This window comes from Dermacentor andersoni, chromosome 5 (assembly GCF_023375885.2).
Source record: "Dermacentor andersoni chromosome 5, qqDerAnde1_hic_scaffold, whole genome shotgun sequence".
NCBI classification, from domain to species: domain Eukaryota; kingdom Metazoa; phylum Arthropoda; class Arachnida; order Ixodida; family Ixodidae; genus Dermacentor; species Dermacentor andersoni.
In genome coordinates, this window is record NC_092818.1 from 162,540,911 (window position 1) to 162,562,208 (window position 21,298).

At 46.0% G+C, this 21,298-nt stretch overlaps 2 protein-coding genes across 3 annotated transcripts in view; both read right to left on the reverse strand.

Annotated features, from left to right (window-relative positions):
• LOC126531540 (serine/threonine-protein kinase minibrain-like) overlaps nucleotides 1-14,887 on the reverse strand; it is a 136,130-nt gene extending 121,243 nt beyond the window's left edge. For both annotated transcript variants that reach the window (XM_050179095.2, XM_050179093.2), the window contains exon 1: nucleotides 14,514-14,887. The gene's annotated coding sequence lies outside the window, so the exon portion shown is untranslated. The remainder of the gene's footprint in view (nucleotides 1-14,513) is intronic.
• A 91-nt stretch (nucleotides 14,888-14,978) lies between these two features.
• Nucleotides 14,979-21,298, reverse strand: part of Fib (rRNA 2'-O-methyltransferase fibrillarin) — a 34,588-nt gene continuing 28,268 nt past the window's right edge. The window contains exons 8-10 of the mRNA XM_050179097.2: nucleotides 19,893-20,005; nucleotides 16,770-16,915; nucleotides 14,979-15,117 (exon numbers count right to left, since the gene is read on the reverse strand). Coding sequence (XP_050035054.1) covers nucleotides 15,093-15,117; nucleotides 16,770-16,915; nucleotides 19,893-20,005 — 284 coding nt within the window. The 3' untranslated portion in view covers nucleotides 14,979-15,092. The remainder of the gene's footprint in view (nucleotides 15,118-16,769; nucleotides 16,916-19,892; nucleotides 20,006-21,298) is intronic.

The following is a 21,298-nucleotide window of genomic DNA, read 5'->3' on the forward strand; positions in this document are numbered from 1 at the left end:
CGCCGACTAAGATAGCGTCGCTCCCGCTTTCACATTGGGGACGTGTTCACTCCAGAATTTCATATTATAGCTCCCTTGTCGCCACGAGGAGTTATTCAAGCTGATGACTGAATCGTCGCTTACCGCGCAACGTCATTCATATATTACAATGAGCCTTACAACAACGCGATTCTGCTTCGCTTCCCGTTCAAAAAGTACGAGGTTCCTCTTTAAAGCAGTTCTAAAACAAAAGTGTGCGAGGCGGGAGCAGCGCGGGCTTCTGCGAGATGGCGCTTTTCGCTGCAGCTACAGGCTAGATTAAATTCACGGGCCAGAAATTTCGGAAAACCGGTGTAAACAACGTCCACTGTCTATCAGGGGCTCCTCCTGCGCTCATCCACCCCTCCTAAAGCGGTGACGTCAAAGCACGCGGCTGCCTTTTGGCCGGCTTTCTCCGCCTCCGCGGCGCTCCACGCGCTCACGTCGACGTGTAGTAGCGACGCCGCGCGTGAAATGGAGCACCGCGAAAGGCTGGCGAGAGCAACGCAACAGGCCGCTGCTGCTGCTGCTTCTGTCGCTACGACGCCGGGCAACAGGGAGAGGACTTTGGCCGACGCATGGCAACAACGCGTCGCCGCAGCAGCCGCCTTTTCGACTCCACGTGCCGCCGCTCTCGCTTGTGAAAGCCAGCCGAGGAGGAGGAGGACGAGGAGGAGGAGGAAGGCGCGCTGCTCTTCAATGGAAGAGAAGCACCGTCGCGGCGCCGAACGAACGAAATCCCAGATACGGGGAGGCATCCCACGCCAGGGTGGCAGGCAGGCACGCACGACACGGCGGGGGGGAGGGGGTATTGCTGCAAGCTGATAGCGCCCCGGGGTCCGCGCTCCGACACTCTTCCTCCCTCCCTCTCGTTCTCCCCCACCCAGCGGTGCCGCCCACGCAACCTTCACCTCCCTCTCTGCACCCAAGGCAACTCGAGCTATCACAGCTGAACGGCCGCTCGCACGTAGCGGTGCTACTCTCGTTATCGCTGAACCGCCGCGACAGAGTTCGTCACGGCGAATGGCGTCAGACCGACGACGCGCTACGTAGCAACGTTTCTACGTAGTTCCCCGACCCCGGACCTATTTTGCTCCAGTGAGAGCTGCTGTAGGCGAAGAGACGCGCATAGGCTGTGGGACGCGGCATTGTAGCTTCTTCAAAGGTAAAACCGTCCGACACCAGAAAGCAGCACGAAGGCACAGAGCAAACCCACACGGCTTTAGCACGATGTTACAAAAGAAGCCGAAACGTGTTACTGATAACGGGTTCCCTTTGTAGCTTCGTACTACTGTTGGGTGCATAGGCGGAAAGTTTTCATATTTGCGGGGGGGGGGGGGGGGGGGGGGGCGACCAGTTTTCCGAACCTACATATATAACTTTAATAACAGTTGCACTTAAGAAACTACGCGTCACCTTGAAGAATTGTTTTCTGACGTGACGGTTTTACATGAGTATTTACAAGACCTCGTAGTACGAAACGCTTGAATTTCACAGCCTGAGTCTTCTCGCACGGAGCACCAAGAATCTGGCGTCTCTAGGTGATGTAATCTCCCTTCGTGTATTTGTCCCATACTTCGCTATCACGAATAGTGCTTCGCCTTTCCGGAGAAACTGTAGTCTCTCTCTCTCTCTCTTTGTACTGCGAGTCCGAGTATAAGCGCTGCTGCGCATGACTGCTGTTGATTTTGATTTCGAGCGAATCCGGTTTGGCCTCATTTAGGTTATTGAGCGAATTATACAGGGTGTCCCAACTTCCATGCACTACGTCTTTAAGAAAGAGAAATTGCGTTACTCGAAGAAAACCTATATTGTTTCCAGTACAGTGGAGTAGCCGCCAGTAATTTTGTCGTTATTGAAATTTATTTAGGCAATTGTAATTAATTATCTAACTCGACAAGTACTGTCTTAGTTATCAAAGTGTCAATGAGGCATTTGTAGGCACCCTCAAATGACATCTAACTGCAGTGTTTTTAGCGACGCACTACACTAATACCGTACTAATTTTTTCCGACTGGTAAAGGAACACCACGAAATATGAAAGATATCACGTGACTGCGCTCCCATCGGCGTCATAAGGCAGCGCCTTCAAATAAGCTGTTTTAAAGCAACTGATTTGCCTGTCGCAAAGCCGAAGCGACAGTGGATCACCTTGATAATGGTACGGAAGGAGCACTAACAGCAGGCTTCGCAGCTATTCCTTTCTCTCATTTCTACGTCTCACTTATTATCCATCTTTCAACGTCGACTGATCACATTGATAACTACAGCCCCTTGATAACGCGGCCGGTTCGAACCGCCGCTCTTACCACGCACGAAACGCTAAAATCAATGGAATGGGCATAGAATGTTTCAAAATCCTGGCTCTGCTCGCGCCGCATCGACAGAGTAGGCGCGCAGCTATATGGCTATATTTCGCGCCAGAGACTTGCTTCGGACCAAAGCCAAATTAAAAATGACGGTTTAATTTTTCATGAGCTCGTGGCGAAAGAATGACAGCGAATAAATAGACAGGGAAGCGACCCACGTGTAGAGAAAAGGCAAAGCCGATGCTTTCAAGAAAGTAAATGTACCACTTTCAAAAGAGCCAAATTAGCAATCAGGACGTCTGCACAAAAAGCAACAGAAAAATAAAACCATCAGATTTCAGTGTGCCTTTATTATCTGTGAATTCGTAAGCGCCATTGATGCCTAGAGGACGTGTTCGAATAGGTGTCCTTCTGCAGCTGAGTGCGCTTTACCACATCTGCAGTGGCTCCCAGCGTCGGTCGTCAATTTCTTGATGACCGACGGTGGAATTCTACGGAAGACGTCCGTTATCCTTGCCTTGAGCTCATGTGACGTCGCCGTCTCGATCATGTAAACACGTTATTTCCCATAACTCCAAAGAAAGAAACAACGTGGAGAGAGGTCAGGTGACCTAGGCGGCCAATTCACAGGCCCGCGCCTCCTAATCTATTGCGCATGCAAAGTTGCCTCCAGCCAGTTTCGTGCTCTGCTGCTGCTGTGTAATGCTCAGTACACGGCCGTACTTCGGATACAAAAAAGAAACTAAGACAGGTTCATTGCTCATTCCATGGAGTGAAGCAGTTCCTGGATTTTGTGAAGCATAGGTGCACTCCGCACTTTTCCCACAAAACGTCTGGCTTTTGTTCAACATCGCGGTCCTCGTAACACATTTTGCAGTTCCGCCTTTCCGGCATCTTTTGAGGATGGTCCGTTGAAAAGTCCAACGAACGTACTTCACCAGTTCTCTAGAGTCACGCACCTCTTCCAGGGCCGATCGCTCTCAGCGTAGCTGGGCAACTACAACATAATGCATCCAAACATATCTGTTTGCATCTTTGCAGATAGTCTTTTATCACATCTGCATAGAAGAAGAGCAGAAAGAAATCCCACGCCGTTGTAAGCTGTCGTACGCTGATTGGTAGTGCTGGGCCGGGATGTGCTACGGGCGGCCTTCTTGGCGTGAACGGAAATTTGCTGCCGATGGCAGCACATCATAACCAAGGGAAGTCTGCACCCTGAAAATAATCAGTAGAGCTCTCAGGTCGTGCAAAACGATCGGCAGATAAGCGCGCACAAGGAAGGAGACCGCTCACGGACGTAAAGGGAACTCGCCGGTGAAAAGTAGCGGATGTCCCGTGCTGACTCAAAACTTCGTCGCCGTCAGAGCTCGAATCTGTTTTGCTGCCATCCTCGTCCTCATCACTAAACTGAAGTGTGGGTGCCGCATAGTTTCGAGCACGACGCTTTTCTCACGACGCAGCCGCGCAGAACGACGGCATGGGAGCGACTTTCGATAACTGCGCAGTGACACCGGCAGCACCCCTTGCCTGGATTTTACGAAAGAAGCGAAACCGAAACTCCTGAAAACTGGTTGAAAATGCCAGTCCCACACGTTGGACATGCGGCGGACCTTCAGAAATACACTTTGGCGGAATAAGACGACTCGGACTCCAAACCAAAGCTCACTAGTGAACAGCTGGCGTCATTTTCGGTTACTTATCACCGCTCAGCACTGTCGGACGGCAAAGCCGGCGATATAATTTAATTCTTTACTTACTGAGTCATTTGATTACAAAATTTTGATGCTAGTGCAGCGTAATCGTGACCGGCATGCTTTATTCTCGAGCGCGCCAGGAGGTGACCGCCACGCCTCTTTTCGCTACAACATACGCACATTAGTTCGCAAAAAGGGCCTTTAAATAACACTACATCGCCGGAGCGCGAAAATTTAAACTGATTCTGAAAGTTCAGTGCCTGTACTAACTACTGGATTGCCTTAAGTGGATAAGAAAGGGCTCCAACATGTCGAAATCGGCGATCTAAAGCATCGATCACCAGTGATCGATTTGGACAGGCGTGGTAACGTACGAGTTACGAGAAACAACGGCTGGAGATGGCACGCAGGCGTGCGGCGCGCGCAGTATTCACGTGCGCGCCGAAAGCCGACCGGCGACGGTCGGACAGCTTTCGGACAAGCCCCGGTTTCCAGGAACCGCGCCACCGAACCGGACCGACGAGGTGCGAACGTTGCCGACGTCCGGGGGTTGCAGAACGCGGAAACGTCGGCGCCGTGTGCCGATGCAGTGATAGATTTACCGAGAAAGAAAAAGAAAAAAAGAAAAGAAGCGAAAGCGATCGACCAGAGAGGAGCACGCTCTGTCGACATCGCTCGTGCGCCTACGATATGTTGCTCAAACAAGCATCCATGCAGAGTTGCTCTTTCTTTTTTTTTCCTTTTTTTCCCCCTTGACAGCTCAACAGCACCTTCGGAGCACGAGAAAGGTGTTTTCAAAAATGCGAACTGCAGAGTGCAGTGAGACTATATATGCATACTGCAAGTTCAAACACGGCCGTATAACAATCGGGAATGTTCCTATACACGCAGCGACGAGGTGAAATTCCGTGGTGTGCCAGCGTGGGTTTTCAGAACATTGTAGATTGCGCGAAGAAAAAAAATTAACGACAAGGCAGTGATGGGGGGAGGGAGGGGGCATGAATAGGGGGTTAAGGAACCCGGAGAGCGCAAGCCAGGTTCTTCCCCTAACACTTTCACCATGGCGGCTCATAAGGAGGACGAGAAGTCGCTTGGCGGAGCCCGCGGGAGAATATAGTCGACAGATATCGCGCACTGATTTGACTGACTCATACGAGGAACGCGTTCGTAGATGGCTCCGGGGATTAAAGCGGCCCTAAAGAGGAAAATGATTTGGACTGTATATATAAATTACACTTATACAATGGCAAAAAAAGGGGAAAAAAAAACTTTTACCCCGAGAAGAGGCTTGTTAATTAAATTTCGGGGTACTAACTACGTGCCAAAACCACGTTCTTATTGTGAGGCACATAGCATAGCGGGGGCATCCGGATTAATTTGGCCACATGATGGTCTTTAACGTGTATACCGAAAACTAAGTACACGAGCATGTTTTGCATGCCATCCTCATCGAAATGCGGCCGCTTCGAGCTGAACAGCAAAACGCCCACTTGCTATACAGTGACGGGTACAGGCTTGGCGAGGCACGAGAAGACTTGCGAGAACGCTGCCGCCGCCTTGTAGTCGCCCCGCCAGTTCGCCACGACTTTGTGTATTTGACGGCGTCCACTAAGGCCTAGCTAATTTTTTTTTTTTTTTATCAGTAAAGACGGATGATATTGTACTCCAATGAAGCTTGAAATACTGAGCCTAGAGAATTTCGAGAACTTTCACTGCGCCACCTCGACCGAAAGCCGTGACGTCACACCGACGTACCGACGCCGTGGTTTCGACGCGACACACACACACACACACACAAAAGAAAAGGAAAATGGGACGTTGACTTTCATTTTTTTTTTTCTGATAAACGACCTGTCACCGCGAAATCAACAAAAGCAGTATTCTTATATAATAGTTTATCAGTCGAAACCGATTCCGTGTTGGTAATTAGTGTTCTTTAACCCGTTTCGAGTACTTCAAGATACCTTATACCCACCGTGGTGGCTTATAGCGGCTATGGCGTTGCGCTGCTAAGCACGAGGCCGCGGGATCGAACCCCGGCCGCGGCAGCCGCGTTTCGATGGGGGCGAAATGCAAAAACGGAAAACGGCCGTGTGCCGTGCATAGGGTGCACGTTAAAGGTCCCTAGCAGGTCAAAATTTCCGTGGTACCCCACAGTACGGCTTGCCTGATAACCATATCGTGGTTTCGGCACGTAAAACCACATAATTTGTTACATACATACTTTTTAACTCCCCTTCCCTCTTCCCCAGTGCAGAGCAGCAGACTAGAGCGCACTAGCTCAGGTCGACCTCTCTGTCTTTCCAATCAATAAATTCTATTCATTCATTTTTAACGTGTTGTCTCATCGCGTGGGCGTATTCCTGTGTTTCATTAGCTGTCATTGTGATGGTGCGCCAGATACAATGAGCTTACTACTTTTTCACTTTCCAGCATCTACGTCAACCGGACGTCCGGTTCTGCACCAAACCTTTATATTTCACTTCGGTTAGAAATGAGAAAAAATATTCGGTAGTCGATTAGATTAGATTAGATTAGGCTACAAATTGAAAATGTAATGTCCTCGACTGAAACGTGCATCGCGATTTTCATGGTAATGTAAGAAATTGCGGTTTGTTGTCAATTGAAAAAAGAAACACACACACACACACACTCTTGAGATCGCTGGAGGTGCGATTTATACACTGCAGTCATACGTGGGGTCTAATGATAAACTTCCGGCACCCGCAGTACGGCAAATCACGGCCTTCGAGATCATGGTGTAGGATTTGAACACCGCTTATTGCTTCGAACTCGATTTAAACGCGCATGTCGTACGTATTTTAATGAGTCTCTCCGTAAAAAAAAAAAAAAAAAAAAAAGAGAGAGAGAGAGAGAGAAATGCGCGTGTTAGAAACGGCAAACATTAAAAATAAAGAATTGAGCATTTATTATAGCGTGTATGACGCGTTTCCGTCTCGGCAATCGCTTTCGGACCATGCAGCTTGCAAAAGTATAGCCTTGAAATCAGTTTCTGTCACCCAGAGAGAGAGAGAGAGAGCCGTCGCCGAGGCCTAGATTTGGACATCACTTATTGTTTGTATATACACAATGCCTCATGACCTCGAACGTACCGGAATCTTGGAAGAACGCTAACATAATCCTAATCCATAAGAAAGGGGACGCCAAAGACTTGAAAAATTATAGACCGATCAGCTTACTGTCCGTTGCCTACAAAGTATTTACTAAGGTAATCGCAAATAGAATCAGGAATACCTTAGACTTCTGTCAACCAAAGGACCAGGCAGGATTCCGTAAAGGATACTCAACAATAGACCATATTCACACTATCAATCAGGTGATAGAGAAATGTGCGGAATATAACCAACCCTTATATATAGCCTTCATTGATTACGAAAAAGCATTTGATTCAGTCGAAACCTCAGCAGTCATGGAGGCACTACGGAATCAGGGTGTAGATGAGCCATATGTAAAGATACAGGAAGCTATCTATAGCGGTTCCACAGCCACCGTAATCCTCCACAAAGAAAGCAACAAAATCCCAATAAAGAAAGGCGTCAGACAGGGAGATACGATATCTCCAATGCTATTCACAGCGTGTTTACAGGAGGTATTCAGAGACCTGGAGTGGGAAGAATTGGGGATAAAAGTTGATGGAGAATACCTTAGCAACTTGCGATTCGCTGATGATATTGCCTTGCTTAGTAACTCAGGAGACCAATTGCAATGCATGCTCACTGACCTGGAGAGGCACAGCAGAAGGGTGGGTCTGAAAATTAATCTACAGAAAACTAAAGTAATGTTTAACAGTCTCGGAAGAGAACAGCAGTTTACGATAGGTAGCGAGGCACTGGAAGTGGTAAGGGAATACATCTACTTAGGGCAGGTAGTGACCACGGATCCGGATCATGAGACTGAAATAACCAGAAGAATAAGAATGGGCTGGGGGGCGTTTGGCAGGCATTCTCAAGTCATGAACAGCAGGTTGCCACTATCCCTCAAGAGGAAAGTGTATAACAGCTGTGTCTTACCAGTACTCACCTACGGGGCAGAAACCTGGAGGCTTACGAAAAGGGTTCTGCTGAAATTGAGGACAACGCAACGAGCCATGGAAAGAAGAATGATAGGTGTAACGTTAAGGGATAAGAAAAGAGCAGATTGGGTGAGGGAACAAACGCGGGTAAATGACATCTTAGTTGAAATCAAGGAAAAGAAATGGGCATGGGCCGGACATGTAATGAGGAGGGAAGATAACCGATGGTCATTAAGGGTTACGGACTGGATTCCAAGGGAAGGAAGGCGTAGTAGGGGGCGGCAGAAAGTTAGGTGGGCGGATGACATTAAGACGTTTGCAGGGACAACATGGCCACAATTAGTACATGACCGGGGTAGTTGGAGAAGTATGGGAGAGGCCTTTGCCCTGCAGTGGGCGTAACTAGGCTGATGATGATGATGATTGTTTGTGTAACCATTTATGAAGCAGAAATGCGCATCATCTGGAAAAGTACGTTGCCTTAGCGATGCTAGAACACACATTATAAATAACCAGTAGTAAGCGAGCACTTTATCCCAGAGCTCTGGCATGGCTGCGATTACAACTGACCAGCTAATAAGCAGTATTTACGCGGAATAATGAACTAGACAATATGCCATGTGAGCTTTCGGCAGGTTCAGCCCAATTTCTTAAGTTAATTTTATCAGGCCACAGACACATAACAGTTATGTCGATATCACGTGGCATTTCATATTATGCGGCTACTTCTTATTGCTTAGCTTTTTATTGTTATATATTTGGAACTGCAGTCTGAGAATACAGAAAAAATAAAATAAAACAGGTACTATACAAAAAAAAAAAAAAAAGAACGTAGGAGTGTACAGTGGTCATAGGCATAAAAGGGAAGAACAATTTCTTTCTTTTCCTTTTACGCTACAATAGCTCGTGATAGATGGGTTCAAATCTAGTAACTTATTACCATAATAAGCTTTCCTACTAAACTTTTAGGGAGGGATGTTTGTGTAGCCCCTACGGGCGTTTGAAACAAAATTAGGTGTTCCCCTTCATAATGATGACGGTACGTACCTACTGCGTACAGTGTTTTAAGACTTCCAGGTGAGTGAATTGATCTTCAAACTGCAGTGCTTTCATAGTTTCGGACTTGGTTAAAAAGCTGCGGGCTTTAGTGGGTGCCATCTTTTACACCCGGCAACTTTCTGTGGCAGCACAGCGAAGGCTACGGAACCGAAGCGCACATTTCTTTTTTCTTACTGCGCATATGCGTGTAGTCGGTGAATGCAACTTTAAGCTAAGTACCGTAAAACAAACCACACCACTTACGTTTATTGTCTTGTTGAAGATCACCCGTGACCTCACGTGGCCATCACACGTCACACACACATCACAACAAAGTTAACCGCACTCTCCCCACCCTCCGTTAAGTCATTAGCCTATTAATACCTTGTAGGACCTAAGTTAGAATATGCGCGCGCTATCTGGGACCCTCATAAACACAACCCTAACCCGCCGTGGTTGCTCAGTGGCTATGGTGTTACGCTGCTGAGCACGAGGTCGCGGGATCGAATCCCTGCCACGGTGGCCGCATTTCGATAGCGGCGAAATGCGAAAACACCGTGTACTTATGTTTAGATGCACGTTAAAGAACCCCAGGTGGTCGAAATTTCCGGAGTCCTCCACTACGGCGTGCCTCATAATCAGAAAGTGGTTTTGGCACATAAAACCCCATAATTAAAAAAAAATACACAACCCTAGCAAGACACTCGAATCGGTACAAAATCGCGCAGCCATATTACCCTTTTCTCACTACTCAGACAAGTGTCACCCAGTTAAAATCAAAGGCTAAACTTCCTAAACCAGATAGGCGCCACAAAACATTCAGACTTTACCTTTATCATAAGCCCTGCCATACCCTCCCTCCCGACAACACCCTTGTCAAACCAGCAGTCCGTCTTTCAAGCCATATCAGGCACCATAAAGCAGTTTATCCGCCACATGCTCGGACCAACTGCCCATCTTCATTCCTTCTTTTCTCAAACAGCCATCGATTGGAATAATCACCCGCCGTGGTTGCTTAGTGGCTATGGTGTTGGGCTGATAAGCACGAGATCGCGGGATCGAATACCGGCCACAGCGGCCGCTCTTCGGTGGAGGCGAAAACACACGTGTACTTAGATTTGTGTGCGCGTTAAACAACCCCAGGTGGTCCAAATTTCCGTAGTCCCCCACTACGGCGTGCCTCATAATCAGAAAGTGGTTTTGGCACGTAAAACCCCATAATTTAATTTCTTTTTGAATAATCTTCCGGTCAGCGTCATTATTAATGATGATCCTGCATGTTTTAGGTCTGCTATTGTATCACTTGCCTGATTGCGTCATCTGTGGTATTCTTTCAGACGTGTTTCTGTCAACATTTTAATATGTTATCGAGATTTCTGCGTGTTTTTACTTGCCGCGTTCCGCACCTAGAAAAAAAATATTACTGGCACTTTTCGTACACGTTACGTTCAACACTTGTCGATTGTCATATCTGATAAGTTTTCGTGTTTTTCTTTTGCGTTTTCTTGTTTCTTAACCTGTGGATGTGCAAGATGTTTTAGGTTTTAAGTTTTTCTTCGTTGCTGTTTCTCTTCTAACGCATTTCAGTGCTTACTGCAGTCGTATTGTGTTTTTGATAATTTGTATGCTCGCCCACCCCTCATGTAAAAACCCCTTCAGCAGGGGTATTTGAGGTACTGTAAATAAATAAATAAATTTCATATAAAATAAAAAGATTTCATAGAGAAAGTATTTCCGTTTCTTGCTGTACCTAGTTTTCTGGTATCCGTGTCTCGTTTTCGTGGTGCCAGCAAAACTAATGTTACTAGTAAGCAAAACTTAGGCAAAACTGTTACGTGCGCGTAGCTTTGGCTATGCTGCCAGAGAAAGTTGTCGTCGGGTGTTGTTTCTTTGTTCGAGCTCTACGTTCTTTCTTACAAATGTGTCGATTGTTTCATGTTTATTTTCTTATTTACTGTTTGTTCCAAGTTCTCGCTTTTGTAACGTGTTCTTCACTCTGTAATGTGCAAACCCCGAGTATAAACAAATAAATACCCTTCATAAGGGCACGTGCAGAACGTACTTACTTCTTTCTCTCATCACTTTCCCTTGTTCTCCCACTTATTGCAAAATTTAATAATGTGCAACAAAAAAAAAAGTGCTTACTATCGACTCCTTGGACTCGTTTTCGTTAGCAGTCGTTAAAACGTTGCTTACGAACCAATCGTTGTTTCTCCCCTTTTCTGGTCTTATGCTTGCGGCTCTTATTTTGCCACATCACGTTATTCAAACGCGTGAAAGGTTTACCTTTGCTGTCAGCAACTAGGCAATGACTGCTGAGAATGTCTCCTGCAGAGTGATTTATCAATCATTCATACCTATATCTCTGTGCATTTTCATTTCTATGTACAAAGCATTTTTTACTCCCGCATTTAAAATGCTGTTTTCGATTTTCAGCAGTACAGTATAGACATGACGGTTGCTGCTCGCACAGCACTAAACAAACACTCGACAGAGTGATGGACGTTTTCAGCATGCATATGTATTTCCTTCTTGACTTCAAAGAAAACTAGACAGACCTGAACTGGGACGAATTGCATGGGAAATAGCCTGTTACCATCTGCAATTCACTTAGTCACCAACATTCTCTTTGGTAAACAACACCGAGACTGTTTATGACCCCAGGGTACATGAATTTATGCCGAGAGGTTCATTTAGAGTTAGTTAGGCGTATCTAGTTATTTACACTACAGACAAAAAACATTTTAAATAGGACTTAACCTGTCGAATACTGAAACGAAAGGATCATGCGTGATTCCAGAAATACATTTCAAATCATCATCATCATCAGCCTGGTTATGCCCACTGCAGGGCAAAGGCCTCTCCCATACTTCTCCAACTACCCCGGTCATGTACTAATTGTGGCCATGTTGTCCCTGCAAACTTCTTAATCTCATCCGCCCACTTAACTTTCTGCCGCCCTCTGCTACGCTTTCCTTCCCTTGGAATCCATTCCGTAACTCTTAATGACCATCGGTTATCTTCCCTCCTCATTACGTGTCCTGCCCATGCCCATTTCTTTTTCTTGATTTCAACTAAGATGTCATTAACTCGCGTTTGTTCCCTCACCCAATCTGCTCTTTTCTTATCCCTTAACGTTACACCTATCATTCTTCTTTCAATAGCTCGTTGCGTCGTCCTCAATTTAAGTAGAACCCTTTTCGTAAGCCTTTTCAAATAAGTTAAGCTAAAACAGAGTTGAATATGATGCACCAAGCATAGAAGAACGTGTCGGATATGGACTACCCAATTACGACGCGTCAGTATAACCAATACAAATATCAGGGTGTCATAAAAAAATGAAACTACGGGTAGACAAAGATACACATGAGTCCAACAGCCGGTAACAGAGCAGTGTCGGTGCGTTTGCTCGTATTTGGCCTTAGAGACGGAATACGAACAAATGAGCACGTTTCACGCTTGACTCGTGGAGACACCGACAATTCAAACTTACTTACCACTTCAATAACTGGACGTGTATTTATTTATTTAATGCCATATATTCCTCGTATATCTTTCAGAATTTGCGACGCCTCCTGTCCACCCACTACCGCTAATTTTGCAGCACATTATTATAGAATCGCAATCACCGCAGCTACGACTTTCGTTGCCAAAAGCCACATCTGTGTTTGTCCGTCACATATGTTTCGGACCCACCATAACATCCCGGCAACGCCACATGTGAGAACACAAGTTCGGTTTGGTCGTTCGATAACTCGCTGCCCGTCCCTCCCTGCTAGTTTTTAAATAGAACACTCTCTTCAGACTCATTACTAATCAATTTATCAGGAGCCTGCGCTCACCCGACGGCTGGTGAACAAATGTATGAAGCGCGTACCGCTCTCTCAAAAAGGCTATGTACGGACCTGAAGAATGAAAACGGGCAATAAAAATACAGCGCCCACGCGGTTTTGTTGACATGCGACGGCTGACGGTCGAATGAAAACACACAGGAAACGAAGCGGAGAGCGTGGCTAGACGGACATGAAACAAAACAAATCAGACCATTCCGAACATCGAAACCTGGGCGGCGCAAGCGTGCACCATAGCGAAAAACAAAAACAAATGTAAACACAGTACGGCCGTGGGGAAAAGTACGGAGGTTATCTCGTTTCGCGAAGCCAACGAAAGGTCCCAGTGATGAGGATAAGTCCACGGCAACTGCTTTCAGAGGGTAACAGTGCAGTCACAGCTAAGGAGGACACAACATACACTGCATTTTTCATGCAAATATGGCGTCCCCGATACGAAGCGGCAGACGACAACAGCGGCCAGCCTGGAAAGGGAAAGAGCGGCTGATGGGAGAAGGCTGGGAAAGAGCCGAACGCGACGCTACGGTGGCGAGCACAAAAAATACGCCAAAAAGAGGCAGCGTCGTTGGGACAAAACGCACCGCTTGCACATTGGCAGTGCGCAATTCATTAGAAGCCGAAAAAAATTAAAAGAAACTCGGGAGGTTAAAACGTTAATGAACGAGGAAACGCTGCGTTTTCTTCTCCGGCAGCGCCGTCTGCACCGCATATCGCTTCGTCTGTGAGTCACCCGGATGTAGACATCTTAGAAGCGTCGTCAGCTGATCGCACACGACCCCTTGTTACTACGCGCCGCAAATTTCCCAGCACCGCGAAATCACCGAGGAAATGGAACGGCACCGAAGGCCATTTCAGGCAGAGGGAGGCTTACGATACGCGCCGTACGCTCGGCGCCCGTCTTAACTGCGCGAATAAACAAACGAGTAAGCAATCCAGTTGCCGATCTCAGATGCACGAACGGGAGAATAGTGGGTATCGTTCACACGTGCCTTTCAAGGCGCGCGATCGCAATACCGAGTCACGCAGGGGAGCTGCGAGCCAACATTGGGTGACCGTCGGATAACGCAGATTGACCGACGGACGCGGCGATAAGGAACACGGCGCCCAGTCCCCAACGTGAACGGCGTCTGCAAGGCTTAGCGGACTGCCGCAGTTGGAGGTGTCTGTTCGGCAGCGAGGGTCGTCAACGATGGAGATGGTGAATGAACAGAGCTGAAAAACTCGGCTAATGGGCACCCTCCTTTGATTTAAGCGCAATGTTTCAGCCAACTGTGGTGCAGCGAAGTAAACACCACCGAAATTCACATGTTGCTGTGCGCAATGTGCTCTCAGGATAGAAACGGAACTAGATGATATTCATATTGAATTTGTATTATAAGCAATAGCTGAAACTGAAAAAATACATTTCTTAGTCTCATAGTGATCTACGGTGGGCGTTTATAAACGTGGTTGAACGAAAATACAATTGTAAACATTGCATGCTCCCCTTTCAAAGAACAACGCCATAACCACATGGCGCATCGGCTTGCGCGAGATTGCCACGCAGCCGCACAAAAAATGAGCCACCTACCTCAACAGCGGCTATCCAGGGTTGTTTCAATCCACAGCAGAGGTGAGGTAATCCAATCAAAAATAATCCAGAAGGCACAAACACCCAAAATAAAATCTCGAACACATTAAAATGGCGCGGAAAACGATTCAATTTGAATCTCGTTTATCCATGGCCGTTGAGTTTCCTCCCGCCAAAAGCAGTTAAGCCGGGCGCCAGACGCTGCAGTTGCGTACAGTCGGCGCGAAAATTGAGTGCGTTTACAATAGCTCGTACGAATTAGGTGTCATCGATAAATCTTCAAAATAACAGCCGAACACAAATTTTCAGTATTTCTAAAAAAACAAAAAACAAAATCCAAATACGCAACTGCGAAACGAGGTGCTGCTGGATGTGGACGTGCAACCACACAACTACAAGGTAGGATTTCAGTTTGTGCACGTATCGAACCTTAAAAACGGCACCACTGGAAGAAACGACACAAAGTGTTGAAAAAAGATCGTTTATTACAGCTTACGACACGAAGTGCACGTTGTGAATCTGGTACAAGAAGTTAAAACAAACAATACAATAAAAACAGCACTGCGCCGGGTCCTGGTATCACCCTTCAGATTTCTTCGGCGGCCTGTAATTTAGGAAACAAATGTGCTATTAGCGGGCAGGATATTCATACACTGGTAAATGTAAAAGATCATGGCCAAAATCAGCCTTTTTAAACATCTTTGGCATTTATGCAGAAATGTCCCAAAGCGACAAGGCTGCGGTATGGTGCTGCCACCTGCAGGGCTCATGCAAAAGCAGTTAATTTTAATTTTCCCCCGCTAAATGCGCGAAATTGTTTGCAATATTACAACTGGACGCTACCGGCACAGGTTTGCAGGGCACAATGAATATACTGCCATATGGGCTTGATTGTTGCCTTCAGTCATTTTTATTGAATTGAAATATCATGTGTGAATTGTATCCCCCCCTATGTAATGCCTCTCAGGGCTTTAGGGTACTCAAAATAATTAAATAAAACAAAATACATAAAAATATTTAGGGGAGATGCAAAGTGTGACTTACCAGTATGGAAAGTGCATTATGTAGTTAACAAGGCTGCACAGCAAGTTTTTAACCACCTCAGCTGGCTTTTCCCAAATGTGCCCAGTTAACACTTTTCTGGTTATTAAATGCTTTTATCACGAGGTGATCAAGAGACATTATTTTTACAGATAATCAGGCTGGCATATACTGGAGTGCGTTGTTTGGTGTATTCAAGCGAAGGAGTGGGTTTTTTGGTGTGAGTGTTGTGAAGCGTGAACATTTTTCAGCACATTCCACGAGGCACTGACTATTGCTTGCTCCTTGGCCATGGTCTGTACAAAGGGTGCAAGCATAGACTGTACAGATTAAGCAATTCATCACTGTCTGCAGGAAGCAGGGCCTACCTGCTGCAACAGCCAGCAACATACTGTTCCCTTCGCCCCCCAACCCCCAACCTCTCCTCAGCCTCTTGGAGTTTGTGGAGGCGAACGGGATCACAGCCTGCCGATAAGCATCTGCACCCTGCCGGCCACAGCTTCATCGGCCTATTCCATGATTGGATGAGGCCCCTGCTGCTTATGCCTGTCTTCCCTTCCTCTCATGTTTATTTCTCACTTTCCCTTCCCCTGACGCTGCATCGTGGGCTGCAGAAATAAGCGTCTTTTGCCATTTTTAACCAATTAAGCCAAATTAAAAGGAGAGGAGGGTCAAGCTCAGTCTTGGAGAGATGCTCTGGTATATGCTTGTGCTAAAGCACTTACCTTGAGTGATATATACAGTAAAACAAGCTCAAGAGAATGGTGAAACACAACCAAGACAGTCACTGACCCAGCGCCAACAGTGTCTGGTTCGCTTTGGAATATGTACTATGAAAGTGATGAAGAGTAGCACTTTGCCTAGACCTAGACCAAACACACTCTTGGACAGGGCAGGTAGCATATATTTGTCATACGACCTGCTACTAACCGCAAACAAAGGCTTCTTTGAAAGTTTAGAGAATGCCCACATCTCAACATGTAATGAAAGGAAAAAAAAAAAGCGGGTAGGAAAGAAACTTAATTATGGCTACCCTGCCAAGGGCAGAAATAACATAAGTAAGCCAGGCTCACATGAACATAGTGCCACTCTAGAATTCAAGTACATGGTGCTATAAATATAACATAAAGCACTAAGATCCTGCAAACTATAACCCCTAACTGATACAATGTGAAACAATAAGAACACCACTCCAGGAACAGCTCAGAAATGTACCTGTAGGTGCCTACAACCACAGCATGGTCCCTTTCATAGGGCTCCAATGTGATCTGCTCCTGTGGCTTGAGCCGCTCCTGCTTCAGCTTCTCCACTTCACCAGCAAACACTGCCTCAGGCTCAGCCGTAGAGTCAATGCAATTAGCCTGCACAAAGGTAAAACACCACCCCAGATGAAATGTGTGGTTGTACAGAGATGCGTTATACTTAAAGAACTTCATGAACAAAGAGGAGAACCTGACCGCAGTTCATGATGGAATGTAAGCAAAAGCTTTTTCTCATAAATTTCCAACAGGACTAGGAATGTGCCTTAAATGAGGCTACAAAGAGTAACATCATCAAAGAAGTAAATACGGAGTGAGAAAACTTGGAGAAAAGGCTTCACTGAGCATCATGTGCATACTCGAATGCTGTTCAATTTTCACAAACCACTACTACATGGCACGATGATGATGGCATTATCACCATCAACGTATCCCGCACGGGCACTCGAGGTTGGACAAAACCGCAACTTTGGAAGCAGACTGATGAAGTGGTGCTGGGCCTGGCAGCAAGCTGCTGCAAGAAGTTTGCCCAACACTGGGGGGGGGGGGGTCTTAGAAAAAAAGAATTTAATCCTTGAGATATGGTGCTGACAACTTGTACATATATGTAATGATATGTGCTTTCTTTTTTAATATGCAGTCCATTTTTGTTTATCTCCTCTGGTACTAAATCTATGCGAGCTTCCTTTAAACAATCTTTTTGCAAAGATTTGCAAAATATCAGTTTCTGAAATTCTGCTAAACAGGGTATCAGTGCCTTCTGTATGATTCAAGGAATGTAACAAGACCATCCTTATAGTTCTGCCTTACCTAGAACAAGAGTTGCGAGACTTCAAAGTTAGTCACCAGAAAAAACACTTCTTTCAAGTTTCAAATTCAATACCTCGCAACTCGTGTTCCGGGTGAGGCAGAGCAGTACGGTTGGTCTTATGGCATTCTTTGAATCATACAGACACGATTAATACCCTATTAAGCAAAATCCAAGCATCAGATATTTTGCACATATTTAGAGAAAATAATTCAAGGACAATTGCATAAAATTAGAACCAACGGAGATAAACAAAAAATACATCTCATATTTGAAATAAGCACATTGTATTACGTACTATATGTACGTTTCCAGCATCACACCTTGAAGAATAAAGATTTAAAAATTTTTCAAAGACCCACATTTCCCCTTAAAATGTTTGCATGAATAGACCACATAGGTGATCAGGCAAGAAGTCATGTGCATGTCCTGGACAGACAGCCGCATACTCAAAGTAGAGTTAGAGTCTGCAGGCAATAAGCCAGCAACTATGACGAGCACCTACCAAGTTCGTTTGCTGGGCTATAGAGCTCAGTCACTACACTAAACGACTGGATCCATTGAAGAGGGACCCCTGAACACCGCAAAGCTATATACTACAGCCTGCTGCTCTACCTATTAGGGAGCGAAAGAATTCACCTAATCTAGGCACCTCACCGGAAAAAAGCACTGGGGTTGCCTTAATATAAGTACATATATTTTTGTTAAATTAATAAGCATCTTTCTCTCTCTAGTTTGTGCACTTACTGGACAGAATGGTGTAAGCTTGCGTGTGTCCATAAAGTCAACAATGTTCCTAACTGATTTCGTGCAGCATGGCGTAAACTGACAGTGTCGCAGAGTCGAGACCATGTGCATGGTCTTCGGGCTACCCATCGGGCTGCTCAATGGGCAAATGCAGAACATACCCGTGCCATTGTCCACAAACGAAAAAATAAGTTTTGCAGCTGTAAATGTGTTCATATTGACACGTGTACTTGCCTATCTTTATCGGGCGACCATGTTTCAACGCCTGACAAATGTTATCGCACAGCGCAGGACGCGCCTGCATGTATCAGAAGTTTTTGGAATATTATAGATGGTTCCACCCGATGTCTGTCACCGAACCTTGTGTAATCCGATTGCATGTATGTGCGACGCGAATGGTGTAGAACTTTGTGGAAGACACGCGTGATTACTCTGGAACATTCGATGACTGATTTATAAAAGCAGACGTGCTTGACCTGCTGATCAAATTTTCGCCGATCGCCGACTCTGTTCGCCGCTTTCGTTGAGCATTGAGTGCAGCCTGTTTTTTCTGGGCACAGGTTCGTCCAATAAAGTTAGTTTCGGCATTCACAGTTTTGCTCTGTCCTCAACCGTCGCTACCACGTAACAATAGTAAGCCGCCAGTGGTTGCCTTACTTTGAATTACAGTTGGGGTGCAGTTCGAAACCTGAGTAAGTGGCCGTAAACCTGCACCCTGTCAAAAAATTCTGAGAAAGCGAAGTGCAGTCCTTACACAAGTAAATACGGTACATCACTAATGTTATGCTGTTCTTGGCCTTGTGACTCATTACACCCTTATAAACAAACAAAACAGCAACTTAGTATTACCAGGCTGTAACGATGATGATACATGCATATAGCGTGCGTTTCTTCTCTTATAAGCACAGAACAATGATCTTGTACTTGCCGCTGGTCTGTTCATACTGAAATTTAGCAGAAAGATAGAATTTATGGTCTGGATTATTCATTTGGCGTTACTTCCTGGTTTAAGAAAAAAAAATTCGAAGTTGTCTTCGTGCATGGGAAAGCTAGCTGCATTGAAAACTGCACTAGTACAAACTTCAAACTTGCCCGCCCTATCATCCACTGTTGTCCGAGTGGTAGCTGTGAAGTGATCCGATTCACTTCGGATATCAGGTGAATGATTCGTCTGCAATAATATCCGGAGTGTGAATCTAGCATCGCTGAAGGATGAGGGGAACAGAGCTACTGGCCGAAGATAAGTCGTACATGAGTCGTGCATCCGCGAATGGAGACTGTTTTCGCAAAGACTTGAGCAGCGTTGTATGCAGTTACTTCAGTAGATTATACGCGGGATTTTTTTTTTTTAAAGGATTGCCAGACCAGTTTTGAATAAAGCCTACTCTTTCTCTCTTTTCTGGGCTGTTGTAATTGGAGGTGCGGACTATACGCAGTGGCGGCTTATACATGCAAAAAATGTGGTATCTGATCTCTAATGCATTCAGCAAGCGGGGTGAAAAAGAAAAAGAAACCACCACGCACCTTTATTGATATGACAAAGTGTCCACCATTCTTTAGAAAATGGTGAGCATTTATGGCAACTATTCTCGCCTGGTCAGGCTGAGCAACGTCTGCAAAGATGGTGTCCACCATACCTGTAAGACAATGACATTTAGATGTTAGAAACTGCTACAACAACATAAACATTTAAAATAAAGTAGAGTGGGTTTTAAGGACAGAAGAAATTGCGACGGGTCTCATGCACAATCTCATGAAGCCACACTGAGAGCTTAATTTTAAGAAGGGTGCTTGACCTAGGAGCACACCGACGAGTCGTGGTTGAATTTCCTTGCCAAAGTGACCAGGCAGGAAGACAAAAGGCTCAGAATTAAAAAAAAAGAAGACAAGCTTATACAGAAAATATGTGCATGTAGCTGTGAGCAAGGCAAGTGTACATGCATGTAACAGTGAGTGGACCAACTGATTACGAGTGAACCAACGCACCCTAAACGCTGATGCGCCCATCCAAGAATGGGCTTCACAGCTCATCCTTGGATGTAACAAAGGTGTGGCAGGTGATGAGTAGTCAAGAGTTGTATTTCAGCCTGAGCAATTTCGGGGATGTCATTTTCAATGGCTGCTGATGGGCTAAGTCAACAGGCAGGGAGTGGGCAGCCTGCCACTTGTGTCATGAGAAACTATAAGTATCTGAGTAAAACCTCGTTAAACCGTACCCACTTAAACAGTATTTCGTTTTAAAAGTAGTAAAGTCAAATCCCCGACTCAGCGGCCATTGAACATAATGTGTTTTGTATCCGCATAAACCGTACCAGCTTATTGCGTATGTATCGGTTAAGACTTAGTGTTTCCACTTTTCGTCACGCAAACACGGCAGTGCGTAGTCTTCATCGGGCGGCCTGGCAGAACAACAAGCCTCAGAGATCAGCACAACGGCCTCCAAGCGCCCTGTGCGCTTGCGCGTGAAGCCACATCAACATCAACATCATTTCGGTGCCGTGCCAGAGAGCGTTATGGCATCGTGCAAGCGAGAACCCGCGTCATGCCGAAACTCGGACAAAAAAGACGCCGGGTGCTTAGCATATAAGAAAAATTAGACATCGTTCATGCTATCGAACGTGACACGAAAAGTCGGCGCTGGCACGCAACATGGGTCCACTGTTGACTACAGTGTGTGGCATTTGGAATGCGAAGAAGTTGCTTGGCAGTGCTGCTGCGACCGCGAAGAGATGTCGGCTACAAGGTTCGATTTTTCGCCATTGTTGCCTCTGTTGTTGCCGAAGTGTCGCCAAGTGACAGCGATAAGGACGACATGGAAAGTGACAACACAGTCGATTCAGGCCCGACAGTGGCAGAAGCTGCGTGTTAAGTAAGCCTCATGAATGCAATCGTCGCAATGAGAACAGCAGCCTGCAATGAAAAGGTGCCCC